The sequence below is a fragment of the Rhinolophus ferrumequinum genome, chromosome 17 (assembly GCF_004115265.2).
Source record: "Rhinolophus ferrumequinum isolate MPI-CBG mRhiFer1 chromosome 17, mRhiFer1_v1.p, whole genome shotgun sequence".
NCBI classification, from domain to species: Eukaryota; Metazoa; Chordata; class Mammalia; order Chiroptera; family Rhinolophidae; genus Rhinolophus; species Rhinolophus ferrumequinum.
This window is the reverse complement of record NC_046300.1, coordinates 12,790,369-12,804,397: the sequence shown is the minus strand read 5'-3', so window position 1 is coordinate 12,804,397 and position 14,029 is coordinate 12,790,369. Positions and strand designations below refer to the sequence as shown.

The 14,029-nt window shown below is 42.1% G+C and overlaps 1 protein-coding gene and 1 long non-coding RNA gene across 2 annotated transcripts; one reads left to right on the top strand and one right to left on the bottom strand.

Annotated features, from left to right (window-relative positions):
* Positions 1–5,044: 5,044 nt before the first annotated feature.
* Positions 5,045–6,939, bottom strand: LOC117036622 (uncharacterized). The gene is made up of 2 exons (XR_004425419.1): positions 6,859–6,939; positions 5,045–5,583 (listed from the first exon to the last, which is right to left on the bottom strand). It is a non-coding gene; the product is annotated as an uncharacterized LOC117036622 (long non-coding RNA).
* A 2,621-nt stretch (positions 6,940–9,560) lies between these two features.
* RPL14 (ribosomal protein L14) lies at positions 9,561–12,740 on the top strand. The gene is made up of 6 exons (XM_033131467.1): positions 9,561–9,633; positions 10,101–10,202; positions 10,832–10,926; positions 12,006–12,105; positions 12,195–12,248; positions 12,412–12,740. The coding sequence occupies exons 1-6, from the start codon at positions 9,631–9,633 to the stop codon at positions 12,691–12,693; spliced, it is 636 nt and encodes a 211-aa protein (XP_032987358.1). The 5' UTR covers positions 9,561–9,630; the 3' UTR covers positions 12,694–12,740.
* The last annotated feature ends 1,289 nt before the right edge of the window (positions 12,741–14,029 follow it).

Below are 14,029 nucleotides of genomic sequence, written 5' to 3'. Positions count from 1 at the left end.
CATCATAACTTCTTACGTTGTTATTTATCTTTGTGTGTGCCTATGGCTTATTTCTAAACTAGGTAGTACCGTGTTTCCCCAAAAATAAGACCAGGTCTTGTATTAACTTTTGCTCCAAAAGATGCATTAGGGCTTATGTTCAGGGGGTGTCATCCTGAAAAATCATGCTAGGGCTTATTTTCCGGTTAGGTCTTATTTTCGGGGAAACACGGTAGGCCATTTAAGGACAACACTTGTCATTCATCTCTCACTCTCTCATTCAACGGACATCTAAGAAACACCTGTGGGCTTAACACCTTGCCAGGTGTGACCTTGGTTTTGGTTGAGTGCTATGAATGTGTTATGTATACTCAACATATTTGTTGTTTGATGCTTCCATAAATGACTGAGGGGTGGGCAATAAATGATAGAGATACCAGATAAAAATAGCATCTAAATCACCAAGGGTCTGCAAGAAAAAAAAAGGATCTGTCTGTGCAGGAAAGAAGGCCAAAGCTCCTGAAGGCAAGTCGTAGTCAGCGTTTCTAGCCTACTGGGAATTTGAAATAAGCCAATGAAGTATTTGGGGTTTTCTGATATTTATCAAAGAATTCTTAACAGATGGACCATCATGAAATCTACGTATCTAGTACTGCTGGCAGAAGTCTAAGGTGGTCCCCATGACCTTCATCCTCTGCTGTTACTCCCCAGATTATTGCTGTTACATGGCACAGGGATTTGCAGATGTAATTACGAATCACTTGACCTTAAAATGGAGAGATTGTCTAGGTAGGCCTATCTCATCACATGAGCTCTTTAAAGGCAGAGCATTTTCTCCAGAAGAGGAAGTCATATGCAGAGCGTGAGAAGGATTTGACTGTTGCCAGCTTGAAGATGGAGAAGGCCAGGTGGAAAGGGCCTGAGAGCATTTCCTAGGAACGAAAAGGAACTCCTGGCTGACAGCCAGCAGGAAACAGGGAACCTCAATTCTACACCTGCAAGGAACGGGGCTCAGCCCACAACCTGAATGAATTTGGAAAGCAGATCTTCCCAGAACCTGCAGATGCGAGCTTGACCCAGTTAACACGTTGATTTCAGCTTTGTGAGGCCCTAAGCAGAGAACCCAGGTGAGCGCACCGGGACTCCGAGGTTTAAAATTTCAAGGTCATAAATGGGTGTTATTGTAGGCCACTAACTTTGTGCCACTAAGTAAGCATTTTTGGAGATGGAGATTGTGAGTTGAGATTCTGGCCTGGTTGAGTCTAAAACCCATTATATCCACCTTATTTCCTTTCACAGGGAAAAGCAGTATCGTGGCAGTTAAGAGTTTGTCTTTAGAATTGTGTAGTCCAACATATCCACTCATATAGAGTCACTTGATTTATGACGGAGGTGTCACATCAGAGCAGTGGGAAAAAAATGTGGGGCAATTTTTTTCCATATGGAGGAAAAAGGAAATTTGACCTCTTCCTCATGCCATTTTCAAAAATCATGTCCACGTAGGTTAAAGACCTCCGTGTGAATGATAAACCTATAAAGGTTCTGGAATAGAACATTTGAGAAAAGTTTTAGGGTCTTGAATAAGGAAAGGGTTTCTTAAACACTACACTAAATAGCATTAACCATAAGAGAATACTTGATGTACCTGACTACATTAAAATTAAGAACTTCTGTTCGTCAGAAAACACCACTAAAAGAGTGAAAAGACAAGACACAGAGTGGAAGAAGATATTTGCAACATGTATGACTAAGGACTAGTTTCCAAATTACATGAAGAATTCCTACAAATCAGTGAGAAAAAAAGCAGCCGATTCAATTTTTCTAAATGGGCAAAAGGCTTGAAAAGACACTGTACAAAAGGAGAAATCTAAATGTCCAATAAATATGAAAAGGCACTCAATCTCATCAAATAGGTCAGGGCAATACAAATGAAAACTACAGTGAGGTAACACAATATACCCACTGTTTTGGCAAAAGTCAAGAAGTCTGACAATACCAAGTGTTAGTGAGAATGTAGAAAAAGTGGAACTCTCATCACTGCTGGTGGAACGTACATTTAATGCAACCATTGTGGGAAACTGTGGTATCCTCTAGAAAAGCTGAAGATATACATACCAAATGACCCAGAAATTCCAGTCCAAGGTATATACCTTAGAAATATGTGTTCTAATGTACTTCAGGATACATGCCTAAGAATGTTCTTACCAGTAACCAAGATGCCCATCCCATAAAATGGAAGAGTAAATAGTGATACCTCTGTACTAGAAAATACCATACAACATGAAAACAGAAGAACTACAAATATATGTTCGATATGGATGGATCTTATGAATATAATGTTGAGGGTAAAAAGCAAGTCTCACACACACACACACACACACACACACACACACACACACACACACTTGTATAGTATAACTCCATTCACATAAAGTCTAAAAGCAGGCAAAACTAAACACAGAAGGTAAACTCCAAAGGAAAGCAAGGAAATTATTACTCTTAAATTGGAGGGAAGACAGGAACTGTGTTTGAAAAGGGATGCATTAATCTGCTAGGGTTGCCATAACAAAATACCACAGACCGGTTGGCTTAATCAACAGAGATTTATTTTTTTACAGTTCTGGAAGCTGGGAAGTCCAAGATGAAGGTGCCAGCCAATTCAATTCCTGGTGAGAACTCTTTTTCTGGTTTGTTGACGGCTGCCTTCTCGTGAGTCCTCACATGGCCTTACCTCTGTGCTTGTGCAGAAAGAGTGAGTGCTCCAGTGTCTCTTTTCATAAGGGCACTAATCCCATCATGATCGGTGGGCACCCCCTCATGACCTCACGACCTCATCTAACCCTAATTACCTCCCCAAGGCCCCATGTCCAAATGCCACCATCTTGGGAGTTAGGGTTTCAACATATGAATATTGGGGAACACAAACATTTAGTCCATAACAACAGGACTTCTGGGGTGACAGTCATACTCTATAACTGGGTGGTAGTTACAGGTGTATCCTTTTTCAACCATTTATACACTTTCTGTATGTCCTATGTGACATTTAAAAAATAAAATTATAGATCTAGATTAACTCAAGGATTTGAGTTACTTCTATGATCTTCACAAATCTTTCAATCTCTTTGACCCTTGATTTGCACATGTATAAAATGAGGATAATATCTATCTGATGGGATAGTTGAGAAAAGGGAAAATTAAGCCCTTACCCTGTGCCTAGTATAGTCAATGAATAAAAGTTTTAAAAAGTATTTCTTTCAACCATTTACTTATTCATTCATTCACTCATCATACATTTGTCTGCTAAGTACATACTCTCTGCTAAGTAAGCACCGGGCTGAGTTCAGACTGAGGTTGGAGAGAAATGAGACACATCTTTCCTTTTGAAACACATGAGACAAGAAGGCCCTCTGCTGGAGCCACAGAGAAAACCCTTCCCAGGCTGCATGCTTTCTTTTCTTTTTCTCCCTAATTAAAGATGTTGGAAAAGAATCCTTCATTCAAAAATATTGCTAATGCTATAAAATAATGAGACAATTAGTAATCTGAACATTCAGTGATATCAAGGAACTGCTTTAATTTTTGTTTAGGTGAGATAATGGTATTGTGGAATTTTTTTCAAGGTTCCTTACCTTTTAGATACTTGCTATTTCCAGATGATATGATACGTCTGGTGTAACCGTCAGGGTTTAACCAGGGAAATAGAACCAGTAGGAAATACATGTTAAGAGACTGTTTTTGCAAGAAATTGGCATATTCGATGATGGGGGCTGGTCAGGCAAGCCTGAGATCCACAGGGCAGGCTGTTGGGAAGGGCCGACTCTGAGGTGTGAGCTACAGCTGCTCTCCACAGGTGGAATTTCTTCTTTCTCAGGGAAGCCTTGGCTCTACCCTTAAGGTCTTTCAACTGATTTAGTCAGGCTCACCCAGATGACCTAGGATCATCTCCCTTACTTAAAAACAACTGACTATGGGCTTTGATCACATCTACAAAATACCTTCATAGCAACACTCAGAGTAATGAATAACTGAGGACTGTAGCCTAACCAAGTTGACACGTAAAATTGACCATCACATCTGTGAACTGGTTCAAAATGACATGTTTGTATTCTACCAACCATCTTTACCCATCTTTACCAGTCTGTCTGTTGTTATTCTTGCCTCTCCTCTACTTTTTGCTTTTTGTCATCTGCTCTCTTCATTTAAAAAAAAAAAAAAGTGGTGGTGTTGCAAGAGGCCGATTTTGTTCCTAAAACTCGCCTCTCAACTATCTTAGAACTTGACTTCTCTGCAGGGGTAAAGTTTCATCGCCTTTCTATGAATTTCAGAACCATAGTCAGGGATGAAACTACACTGTAGGGGATGATATGGGCTCCATCACACACTCCTATTGGGAGTGTAAATCGATGTCAACTTTCTGGGTTTCTGGGCCCATCATAAATTATCAGCCTGTTGTTGATGTTGTGAAGAGTGTCAAAGATCTTGATTTTGTTTGTTTATCTTGGTTCCTGGCTTCACAGCCCATTGAGCAAAATATGTAGCAAAAAACACATTTCTTCTGCTTACAGGAAAACAAATAAACAAGTGTTCAGGATGATGGTTAAATAAGAAGCCATTAGTCGCAGAGGCTATAATCCTTAGAAATAACTGCCTCTGGTTATCTGTCCTTGTGCTGAAGAGAGGAAAAGACATGGCAACTTTTCCTCAATTGGCGTCCACTTTGGAACACTACACACACCACACCAACACACTGACATGTCCCACCACAGATACGTCTGCCCCCTTCCTGATTACACACACACTCATTCACAAGCCACGCCCACTCTCACACATACACTACACCTTCTCAGCTACCCCCACCCATACCACACACACCTGTGCCTCTCCTACACACCATACCCTAATACGGCTGTACCACCCACCCTTACTACACACACACACACACACACACATACACACACACACAACCACTTGTACTTTCCAACACCACTGCTGCTCACACATAAACACATTCACTATTTTTCAGACATTCACACCAAATACCAAAAGGTCAGAGCTATGCACATTTAAAAAAAACTTTAACAGCTTTATTGAGATACATTCACATACAATATAATTCAGCCATTTAAACTATACAGTTCAGTGGTTTTTAATATAGTCACAGAAAGAAACCCTATGTCCATTTGCAGTCATATTCCTTACCCCCATCCACCTCTTACTGCATTAAAGGTTCTCAGGATCCACTTCCCCTAGTACAGGTACAAGCTCCACTTACACGAGAAAACCTTTATAAAACAATCATATAAAACAGAGAGCAAAACCCAAAAATATGTTCAGCAGACACATTTGTCCTGGGGCAAGTTCCGAGTACTGCTATAGAAACTGAATAACTCAGAGAGCATCCCAGCCACTCTGTCAAAACATGTAAGGCTCACAGTCCCCCAAGACCTGACACATACTTGATGTCCTGAGGAATACACGTCAGGGCCAGCCCAGGCAAGCTCTTGTTCCTTTCCAGGGTGTCTCTGTCGGATTCTGATTCTCTCCAGCCCCCAGGTGGGACATGGATAGGCACAGTGGCCAGGATGGAGAGGGGAAGGATTCATGCTGGGGAAGGAAATGAGGTTCAAGTGTTGAGGGCAGCAAAGATGTTATTTGGCTGCTGTCACCTGGGAACATCCATCCACTCAGCCAACCATCTCTGCAGCTCTGCTCTACACCTGTGCAGGTAGGCAATTTCTCCCTTGAATGCCTCATACAGTGCTATCTCAGACTTAGTCTTCAGTAAATGCAAAGTGCTTGGGACCAGGTACCGAGCTGATTAAGAAAGTCAAGTCTGCATGGCCATTCGTCAGGCAGGAAAAGCAGCAACAAATAAAGATAGCTGTCAAGTTAACAGGAAACAATATTTCTGCTAACATGCTACATCTGTTGAACGTCATAATAACCCTATCCTTTGAGGGACTACTGCTTTCTTACTCACTGAGAAACTTTGTTCTCTAAAATCAAACACTCAGAAAATTTGGCGTCTGAAATTTTATCAGCAAGAATGAAACCTCCCCCTTTTTCCTTTCCTTTGGTTAAATGGTCCATGGTGTCTCCGATATGTAGTCTCCCTTACAATGAATCAAATGCACCTGCCTTTGTTGGACTACAGGGTTATTCCTGGTGAACTCAGGTCGACTGGGCTCAGCTTCAGGGCTCCACAGATGCAAATTTTGAAAACAGACGTAACACACACTTTTTCACTCCTAAATATGCAGGCACCTGTCCACCATGTCCAGTAGGCATGCACATGACTGTCATGCCAGTTTGGTCATAACTGGGATTGGTTCACATCTCGCAAAGGTTACAGGAGCCAGAAAAGAAGTCAGGGTTCTAGGTAGCTTTGGGTTCACTTCGTGAAAAGGCTTAGACTTTGGGCCCCAGACATTTTGTCTGCTAAGCTGACACCTCCATCCCCTGTGACTGAGGAAAAGAAAGAAAAAGAGAAAAGAAAGGAACACGAGACACATCTACTCAGCTGAAGCTGACAGGAATATTGGGGTTCAGCTGGTTGCAGGTGGACAGCCCTGGCCAGTATGACACCCTCAGAAACTCTGGAAATGCTTCGGGGAAGGGGGCGTCCTTCAGTCCGGACCAGGACCAGGCTATCTCTCCGCTCAGTGCCTCATGGCAGGAACCCGAAGCCGAGTCCCCGCCCGGACCCTCACATCCACCTCTTGCCACGAGCAATCGCGGAGGGGATGGGCTTTAAGAGGACACAGCTCCCAAAACAAATCCCGCCAAGGACCTGCGGAAAACTTCCAAGCTTAATAGTGACCCCCGACGCCACGTCTGTTGCACCCTTCCTCTCGGTGATTGACTAGCGGGGTGACCTACCGCAAGGGTCTGGCTACGCAGGGAGACGCCGTACAAACGTCTGAGAGGGCCCAGGACGCCATCTTGGATCCTGGCGTCGTTCACCAGTTGCCCTTCCTCCTCGTGATTGGACGAAACGGTTGCGTGTCCCGGAAAAGGCGTGGCCGGCCAACCGAAGCTCGGCGTGTGCTCCGTCTGGTCGTGTGGTTTATGTCACTAGCTGCTAATAATGATCTTGCTTATTTCTGGATGCCCGCGAACTCGCGAGGTAGATCAGGCTGACGTAGAGTTACCTTGCCCTTATGTTGGAGCTTCGGAGAAATCTGAAAACCGCCTGGGGCCGCTTGGGAAAGGGTCCTGAGATGCTTCCTCAAAGACGCGCTTTCTCAATGGAGAGGGGAAGCAGCACTTTCTATTTCTAGGAGAGGGGAGCAGCATTTTCTAGGAGAGGGAGCCCAACTGCATGAAAAGCCGAGAGACCTGTAGTTACGGAGGCAGAAGGGTGAGATTGTGCAGGACCGTGAATGCTAGGTTGTGGAGTTTGGACTTGATTCTGTGGAACGGGATAAAGATGAACATTTGGAGGACTTAAAAAAAAATTTTTTTTAAGTTAACATATATTTGGGGAAAATAAATGCACAAATCATAAGGGTAGAGCTTTGAATTTTCACCAGCTGAACACATCACGTAACCAACCCCCAATGAAGAAACGAGAGCAGCATCTCAGAAGTCCCTTTTCAGCTCCAGCCCACTGTTGCCTGCGCCAAGGGTAAACAGGGTCATTACTTTCAACACCCACAGATGAGTTTGCCTGTTTTCAACTTGATATAAATGAAACCACACAGCACATAGTCTTTGTGTCTGACTTATTTCACTGCTGTGTATGAAATCATCCATGTTGTTCCAGGTAGTTGTTGACTCCATTGCTAGACTTCCTCAGTATACCCATTCTCTTGTTTATGCGCCTTTGGGTAGTTTCTAGTTTGGGGCTATTACTACAAAAGTACTGCTATGAACGTCATTCATGTCTTTTGCTTTGTAAATTATAAAGCAGATACCGGAGCCTAAAGACTCATTCATTCACTACGCACTTATTGAGCTCTTTATCAGGTATTGTGCTAAGAAAAGATGGCCAAGATCCTGCTCTCATGGAACTTATTCCAACTGATGCAAAACTACAACCTAAGTGGACGGAAAAATGAGTCAAACAATTGCAATTGTAATAACAGGTCTGAGGAAAACAAAAAGCTGAGCTAAAAAACAGGCAAGACGTCTTTTTTTTTAATGTGGCAGTCAGGCTTAAGTTCTGAGAAGAGCTATTTCTAGAAAACAATACAAGAGATGAATTGGCACTGCCATGCAATGAGTATAAACAGAGGGAAGAGCATTCTTGACGGCAGAAACACCAAGTGAAAGTCATAGAGCAGGAGAGAGCTTGGCCTGTTCAAAACCAGTGTGGCTGAAGCACAGTGAAGAAGGGGAACAAGGGATGTTATAAGGTGTGTTTGGATATAGGGGCACATGATGCAAGGCCTTGTATATAGATAGAGTAAGGAGTTTAGATTGTATTCTAAATACTGTAGAAAGCCACTGAAGTGTTTTATATAGGAAGATGTGATCTATTTTCTTTTTAAACGAGCCCTCGACTAATAAAAATAGATTAAATGGAGCAATGGTGGCATACAGTTTAGAGGAAAAGACTGAAATAAATTTGGGAATTGTCAGCACAATTATCACCACCTTAATAAAGTCATATTAGGACAAAGCTATCCTAAACGTGTTCCAATATGATGCATTAAGGACACAGCATTTCTACAAAAATGCATAATCTGAATGTAATCATGAGGAAAACTACTATAAATCCATATTGAGAGATGTTCTACAAAACACCTAGCCTGTATTTTACGATGTCAGTATTATGAAAGACAAGGTAAAGCTTAGGAACTGTTGCAGATTTAAACATCTGGAATAACTAAATGCAACTTGTAAATCCTCCATTAGATCATGGACAAAAATTTATTTTTTCGTTTGCTCTAAAAACTGTAAGTGGGACAATTGGTAACATTTAAATAAGACTGCAAATTAAACAATAGACCGTATTACATAGTACTAATTTCCTGATTTTGATCCCGCTGATTATGTAAAATAATGTCCTTGTTTTTACACATTTAAGTGTGTAGAGATAAAGAAACATCATGTCTGCAATTTCTTAAGTGGTTCAAGAAAAAAAAAATGATAATGCAAACATAAGACGTTAATATTTGGGGAATCTAAAGAGAAATGTTTATGGGAATCATTTGTACTAGCTTTGCAACTTTTCTGTAAGTCTTAATTACTTTGAAATGAAATGTTAACAATACTAGTGGGGTCATTTAGTGGGAGAAAAAAATCTAGTACTAAGCCGTGAGTAACATTTAGACAAAAAACGGGAGAGTACTGAGTAATTCAAAGTTGGAAGAATGTTAAAAAAGAAAGTAAAATGGAATGTGTAGAGTTATATTGGAGTCATAGCTTCTGGGCTCTTCTTCACCCTAAAATATTAAGAGAAATTCCTGCAACTCCAGTGCCAGATGACCGAAGCCAGCCACGCAGCTCGCGCTCGCAACAAAGCAGACACACTAAAGCCAGCTCCGCCACATTTTCGAGGGCGCTTGAGTGAGAGTAAGTACGCATGCCCCAATCCCAACCAATCGGTGCCCACGTCGGCGTCTCGTTTACCGTGGGGGCGGGGCGGCTTTCTACACTTGCGCACTGTCGGGCGGGCCTTCTTCCTTCTCGCCGAACGCCGCCAACATGGTGAGTATCGCTCTTACCGGCTCCGGGTCTGGCGGCCATGCAGCTCCACCACTGTCTGGGCCTGGGAGCGGAGGCGCCGAACGGCGCTCAGCGGGTCTTGGGTAGCGTGTGGTGAAGATCCCCCGATCGGGTGGAGCAATGAGTTTGGGAGCTTGCCCGACGCGCGGCCTAGGAGCGCGTGGAGCGCCCGGCGCGCCTGGGCCACGCGTGCGCGCCTCCGCCGCCAGAGCCATACTGCGGCCGCCGGGACCTTGCCGAGTTGGGGCCAGTGGGCGGGGGCGTGGAGACCTGCGGGAACCCGGCTTTGCCGCAGTCTGCGGATTTTGTCCATCCGGGTCGTCCAGGCACTTGGACGTGTTCCCCTCATCGTTCTTACCCATGTTTCCTTTAAGCGGCAAAGCCTGATAAGCTGGAGACTTTTAATTAGTTTCTCTGTTCTCCTCCTCCTTTTTCAACCCGCATTTTAGGTGTTCAGGCGCTTCGTGGAGGTTGGCCGGGTGGCCTACATCTCCTTTGGGCCTCATGCCGGGAAGCTGGTCGCGATTGTAGATGTTATTGACCAGAACAGGGTAAGTGTAAGGAAAGTCACATCACATGGCAGTGGATGGTATGCAGCAGTATAAATGGCAGTCGTCCCAGTGGGGAGTAGTCTGGATGGTGGCTTTATTTTATCCTTGCAGAAGCAGGCAGAGTAGGGGTTTCAAGTACAGACTTGAGTTGGTCAGCACTGCTGGGTTTAAGTATTACCCCTGCTGCTTAAACTAGCCAGAGCTTTTAACTAATGGGTAAATACATTGGTGAAGTGTAAATGAGTTACTATATGTAAAGCGAACTTAGAACAAAGCCAAGCACAGAGAAAGCTGTTGTTTGCTCTTGTCAATATTTGAGAACCACAAACTAAGGGATTGACCAAAGGCTGTGAATGAACATGAAGTTATTTGAAATGTTAAGAATTAAAGACTTAAAATTGTCAAGTAAATTATATTTACTTGGGTTATATGCTGTACTATTAATAGTTTAATCTTTTTTAAAAAGCATCTAAATAATGAGGATTTGGAAGGCAGCTATAATCACCACTGTACCACCAACGCAGATAGTGGGGATTTGATAATTCTGAAAGGACGACTGTTAGAGAATATCTGTCTATTTTGAATATTCAGTTCTGTACTGAGATCTTCATCTTATTTGTGTATTCTAGGCTTTGGTTGATGGACCTTGCACTCAAGTAAGGAGACAGGCAATGCCTTTCAAATGCATGCAGCTCACTGACTTCATCCTCAAGTTCCCACACAGGTAACTGTCTACCAACCATTACACCCTCCCCCAGCTTTGTTTATACTAGAAAAACGTTTAATTAAAAAAAATGTTTTTGTTATTTTGTTGTTTTTCCCTTGAGAATACAGTAAACAGTTGAAAGGTGAAAGCAATTCAGAAGAGGAATTTACAATGTAGAAATAGATGGGCGTTAGTTACTTTTTAAGTGTTCTGTGATCTGGTAGTTCTCTGGATTTGCGTTTATCCAGATTTGCCGTCATCTTTTTTACCCTCTTTCAGGATTTACAAAGACCTCCCTAAGGAATTCTGGTTTCCTGTTCACATTTTAATAAACAGCTTCAAAACAAAAATTCTAGCTTGTCTTTCCCAATACTAGCTGTCATTAGTTGAACTTTTAACATGTTAGTTACAAGTATTTAACATTCATCATCTCATATGGCAGGCAGCCACCACAGAGGTTCTATTCCCAGCTGCTTATGTGGAATTGAGGCGATCGGTAGTAATTTTTTCTTGACGTGTAGATTGTGAAAATTAAACACTGTGGTGTGTTGCTGTCATTACCAACTGCAAATGCAGTTGCAGTGGCACACATGCTGTAACTATTTATTTAAGCACACTGGGTTTTGATAAATTTCAAAATGATTATAATTGGATTTTATGATCAAATCGTTAAGCGTTTTTGTACAAAATAAAAACATTAGGTCTAAGGATTAACTTTACCTCATTCTTGATGAAAAGGAAATTGCTTTGTACATATTCACGACTCCAGGGTGATATTCTATACATGAAAGTTGATTTTAAAATCCTGAACATTGGCTGTTTTGCATTTTTTATTAAAATTGTGTTTGAGATAGTAAGATAAGCTGGTTTAGTGAATATTCAAATGAGTAAAACTGTAGTGTGCCAAGTGGTATGTGCTCTCTAGAGACAACTAGAGCTAGAAGTATAGTGAATGGGAAGGGTACTTTGGGCATCATTTTGTATATGCTTTTTAACTTGAGGGATATAAATTGTGCTTTTCAGAGGACGCAAAGCTGTCCTTGGATGTCTGTGGCTTCAAAGCTGATTCCTTAATTGATGGTCTTGGCTCTTTCTAGTGCCCGCCAGAAGTATGTCCGAAAAGCCTGGGAGAAGGCAGATATCAATACAAAATGGGCAGCCACAAGATGGGCCAAGAAGATTGAAGCCAGAGAAAAGGTAATAACTTACAGTCATTTCAATTCTGACCTTTTTTTTTTCCTGGAGGTTGGAAGGTGACATGAGAGATTTTTTTTTTTAAAAAACAGAAAGCCAAGATGACAGATTTTGATCGTTACAAAGTCATGAAGGCAAAGAAAATGGTAAGTTTTAAAATTATTACGTGATTGTTATATTTTAACCCTAAATTTGTCTGGTAATTCTGTTTACCCAAGCTTGGTATACCAAAGTTGACTTCATAGGGGTCTTGGACATACGGGTTGTCTTCTGTACACGTACTTACAAATACGTATTGAAATTTTTCAGAGGAACCGAATAATCAAGCTTGAAGTTAGGAAGCTTCAAAAGGCAGCTCTTCTGAAGGCTTCTCCCAAAAAAGCACCTGCTGCTAAAGGTACAGCTGCAGCAGCTGCAGCTGCAAAGGTTCCAGCAAAAAAGATGGCTGCTGCAGGCAAGAAGGCTCCAGCCCAGAAGGTTCCTGCCCAGAAAGCTGCAGGCCAGAAGGCAGCGCCTCCAAAAGCTCAGAAGGGTCCGAAAGCTCCAGCCCAGAAAGCACCTGCTCCAAAAGCATCTGGCAAGAAAGCATAAAAACAAAAGGCTATTATAAAAGTAATAAAGGTTGTTTTTGACAAATTAACTGAACTGTGGATTAAAGTCTTGCTGGGGCCTGGATTATGGAGCAGATTGATGGTGGGATTGTTGATGTTCATTTGTCCCACACTGCCCAGACTCAGGTAGTGTAAAGCCATCACACAAAGTCATAACTAACGTTCTCATTGGAAATCATATTTAGAACACGAAGTGGTTTTTTTTCCTTACATATGTTTCCCATAAATGTAGAATTCTAACAGCTTTTGATGCTTGAGAGTTTATTAAATTTTCTTGTAAAAATATACTAGGAAAAGATAAGTATACAAAAGCTGGTTTCTTGAACCTCACTGGAATAACAGGGAGAGCTCATTTTGCTGGTGGTATTACTAGGCAAGTGATAACAGTGTAATTAATAGCTTTTGTGGCAGAGGAAATACAGACAATTTATGGGGTGCCTGTCCTTGTGTGTGGGGTGGGGAGTTGTCTAGAGAAATTGGGATCTTAGGCGGCAACCTAAAAGACTAAGGGGAAGGCTGGTATGAATCTCAGGAATGCAGAGGATGACACAACGGAACAAGGAAGCAGATATTAGCTATGGGGGGACTTCAGCCATTCAGTGTTTAATGGAGTGAACATCAGATTGAGATGATTGTGCTGTTGGACTGAAGTTTACCGAACAAGACGGAATGGGAAGGTTAGAGGTGATACCAAGCTTGGCTGTATTTCTCACCTTGACAAAGGTCCCAACTGGTTAAGTGGCAGTGGTGATGCCGGTTAGCAGGCCTTGGTAGTTAACCTAAAGTGATGTCTTACTGGTTTCTTGCTTTACTGCTGCTGCTTCTGTCCCCTTTTTTACTCTTGGATTCATTAATTTTTGATTTTCACTGACTACATCCTCTAGTTTTTCTTCCAGTTAGCATTTATGAATGATAAACTTGGCTTACTTGTCTGAAAGTATTTTGCCCTTATATGAACTATTTCTTAACAGCATTTCTGATAGCAAATGTATGATTTTTTTCCCCACCAACCAATTTAATTCTGACACTTGACTACCCGGAGTTAACATTGGACCTCACTTCAGATGCAAGTCTTAGGCCTCCTGTACTTCTGACTGACCAGCTATAAATTGGACTACCTCCTCAGGTTTGATAATCAGAACAGCTCATCACAGAACTGGGGAAAATGGGACTAGTACCAGTTTATTACAAAGGATAAAATTCAGCAACAGCCAAACAGAAGAGATGCATAGAACAAGGTGTTAGAGAAGGGGCAGGGAGCGTCCATGCCCTCCAGTTTGCCACCTGCTGAACCCAATTTGTTCACTAACCTGGAA

Bases quoted from the DNA above. Each gene is read 5' to 3' on its own strand.
- RPL14 (XM_033131467.1), top strand. The intron at 10,927-12,005 runs GTAACTGTCTAC...GGCTCTTTCTAG, and splicing joins ATCCTCAAGTTCCCACACAG to TGCCCGCCAGAAGTATGTCC. The intron at 12,106-12,194 runs GTAATAACTTAC...TTTAAAAAACAG, and splicing joins AGATTGAAGCCAGAGAAAAG to AAAGCCAAGATGACAGATTT.